Source organism: Anguilla anguilla, chromosome 3 (assembly GCF_013347855.1).
Source record: "Anguilla anguilla isolate fAngAng1 chromosome 3, fAngAng1.pri, whole genome shotgun sequence".
NCBI lineage: Eukaryota > Metazoa > Chordata > Actinopteri > Anguilliformes > Anguillidae > Anguilla > Anguilla anguilla.
Window position 1 is genome coordinate 27,279,029 of NC_049203.1, and position 3,188 is coordinate 27,282,216.

The window sequence follows — 3,188 nt, forward strand, 5'->3', positions numbered from 1 at the left end:
AAGCATTTTAAAGCTTTTAAATTTATCGGAAAAACATTAAAAATTGAAAATGACTTGAAGGAATTTGCTAACATATTTTCTGGGAAAATGTCTCACTGTGTATTGAAAATAGTATTGCTACTGCTTGTGAATGCTTCTGGACTGTGAAACATAAATGATCTGGAAAGAAGCAGCACAAAGACAAAGGAAGCTGTGATGTGTGAAGGTTTGAAATCAGGCAGGCACATTAAAGTCCTTGCATATTTAGGCCCGTCTACAGGCCGCAGGTTTGGAAAGCGTATCGTTCCCCTGCCAGTCAGGCAGGTTGGAAAGTATAGCAGCGGCGGTGTTGCATAACATTCCCTCCCACTTTCTCTCGTTTAATTTGATCGCTCGTTAGTAACTCTGCTCCGTGGCTGTGTCCTCAATGGAGACGTTATCCAAACAGACAAAAACAATGACGTGGGGAAGCACAATAAATAAGAAGAGGCCATCATGTCTGAAATGATGAAGATCTGTCTCTTAATAACATCCTGTCTGCGCTTCAATGACATCCCATGCGGCCAACAGTTTGGAGACTGGCAGGAAATCTTGTTGAATCTTGCCGTTTTGCTGTCCTTGCCTCTGAACCTCCCTCTCTCCCTCCCTCCCTCCCTCCCTCTCTCTCTCTCTCTCTCTCTCTCTCTCTCTCTCTCACCCTCTCTTAGCAAAGAGGGGAGGGGGAAAAATGTCAAGAAGCAGCGCTCCTCTCAACCACAGATGATTTGTTCTTTTTTTGTGAGAGAGAGAGAGACAGAGACAGAGAAGGAGCTGATTTTCCAGGAGCCGCTCTCAGCCCCCGCTGAAGTAGCCGGCGCTAATCGGCCGGCGTTTTGAAGCGCCAGTGCCCACACCACGCACTCCTCGCTGGAGACGGCGGCGTGAGAGCCCTCAGCGGCCAGCCAAGCGAGGCGAGAGGCGGGGGGGACAGGGGGTAGAGGAAGAGCCCTCCGGAGCGATGGATCAGGTGGCGTGCGCCCTGGAGCTGCTGGGAATGTTCATCTCCATCGTGGCCTGGCTGTGCTCCATCTCCACCACCATGATGAGCCAGTGGCTGACGCTGTCCACCGAACTGCTGCCCACCGAGAGCTACGAGCTGGGCCTGTGGGAGACCTGCGTGGTGCAGGACCTGGGGGGCATGGAGTGCCGGCCGTACGACAGCCTCCTGGGGCTGCCCCCGGACATCAAGCTGGCGCGCATCCTCATGTGCTCCGCCCTGGCCGTGGGCATCCTGGGCATGCTGGCGCCCATCCCGGGGCTCCACCTGATCAACTGCTGCAAGGGCCCGGGCGGCTGGCGGGCCAAGAGGGCCATGAAGATGCTGGGGGGGATCCTCTGCCTCGCGGCGGGGGTCATGGGTCTGGTGCCCGTGTCCTACATGGCGCACCTGACGGTGCTGCGCTTCTTCGACGAGACGGTGCCGGACGTGGTGCCGCGCTGGGAGTTCGGGGACGCCCTGTTCTGCGGCTGGGCGGCCGGGTTCCTCCACATGGTGGCGGGGGTCCTGCTGGTGAGCTCCTGCCTCTGCTCCCGGGGGGAGAGACGCCGCCCCCCGGCCGGGCAGAGGCACGAGGTCCGAACCCTGGAGCCCTCGTCCAGGAAGAGGTCAGAGTACGTCTGAGCCCCCCTCTCTCCGAAGAGAAGAGACAGACCCCGTCCTTTTCTTTCCCCTCATTCTCTCTGTCCTTCTCTCTCCCCGCTCTTTCTCATTCCTTCTGTTCACCCTTTTTCTTAAAAATGTTTTATTATTTTTTATCCTTGCTGATATGTTACTAGGACAATTCACATGGGGTTTTGCATGAGAGCTGAACTTGAAATGAAATTTAAAAAATACATTTTAAAATACAATAGTTAAAATCCCTGCCACTACTTCCTGTCAAATGTATCTTTTTTTCGTCCTGGTAACTGCTTTCACACTTGGCAATTCAGTACTTAAGAGCATTTAGTACTTCTTAGATGATTTAGTAGTTCTTGCAGAACTGAGATGTTTTGACAGTGTGTGTGTGTGTGTGTGTGTGTGTGTGTATTAAGACAAATGAAAATGTATAAATATGATAGAATAATCTAGTGAGACATATTTTGGTATTCTCAATCTTGATTTTGAAACTGCAAGCTTTTTTCTCTTTGTATACATGCTACCCATAAGCAATGGTGCACTAGAGTGCTTGACAGTTTTGAAGACTGCCAATGAATTGTCTTTTTAACTCCATGCCAATTGCAGATGTTCCTGCCGTTGTTCTTTGAAGATGCCCCAAATTGTACTGGTGAAATAAGAGCCAGTATGACTAAGATGCAATGATTGTAATCGTAAAATGTATTTACCATTTACCCAAACACTTGTCCCACACACTTTCTGAGACTGTGTGTTGATGTAGAATACTGCAGTGGTTAAATCAGTCACACAATCACAGTCGGAATACAGTGTAAATTAATTATTGTGTCATTTTATTGTGAAAAGGGCAAATATATAAAACGAATTAACAAGAAAAATGTTTTGTTATTTGATTCTTTGTCTATATTCATTTTATTGTAGTTATTTAAATAGTTTCCCGTTCTTATTGTTGTAAATGTGCACAGCAGAGTGTATTTAATGTGGCAAAAAGTTATAGTATGATTATAATTCTAATTATTATTGGCACACTAAAAATTAATAGCATGTTAGCAGTAATATCACAGTTCTCAGAGTATTTTGTTTAATTTGTAAGCAAGGTTTACGATTTTACACCTTCTCATTCTGTGACAGACACATTTACCTTGGATAATGAACTTGATTAACCCTTGTATTGTATTCATATTACGACCCGTGTTCATCAGATCCCCTATGATAAAGTCTCTTCTTTGAATTTTAAACCCTAAATAAACATTTTTGCATTTTAGAAACAACCTGTAATAAATCAGTGAATAACTGTTTTTCTAATTTACAGTCCAGAGAGACTGTATTTCTTCAGTGTACACCAATCATTTTTACTACAAAACATAAAATTGAATTTATTTGCTGTAACAGATTTAAGGTGCTTAACTTTACTTATGACTTCTAATTTCATAACTGCAGGGTTAAAAATACTCAAGACAATCTTTCTACTCTGATGGTTTACCTATTTAATAAAAAAATATTTCAACTTTTTCTAAAGGTACGGTCACTCCTGGAAAAATCATCATCATCATGAAAA

General features: G+C 45.3%; 1 protein-coding gene across 1 annotated transcript; it reads left to right on the forward strand.

Moving 5' to 3' along the window:
* The first annotated feature begins 691 nt into the window (after positions 1-691).
* LOC118222776 (putative claudin-24) lies at positions 692-2,889 on the forward strand. The gene has a single exon (XM_035408601.1). The coding sequence runs from the start codon at positions 977-979 to the stop codon at positions 1,637-1,639; it is 663 nt and encodes a 220-aa protein (XP_035264492.1). The 5' UTR covers positions 692-976; the 3' UTR covers positions 1,640-2,889.
* The last annotated feature ends 299 nt before the right edge of the window (positions 2,890-3,188 follow it).

Excerpts from the sequence above, each read along its gene's own strand:
- LOC118222776 (XM_035408601.1), top strand. The coding sequence starts at position 977 with ATGGATCAGGTGGCGTGCGCCCTGGAGCTGCTGGGAATGTTCATCTCC.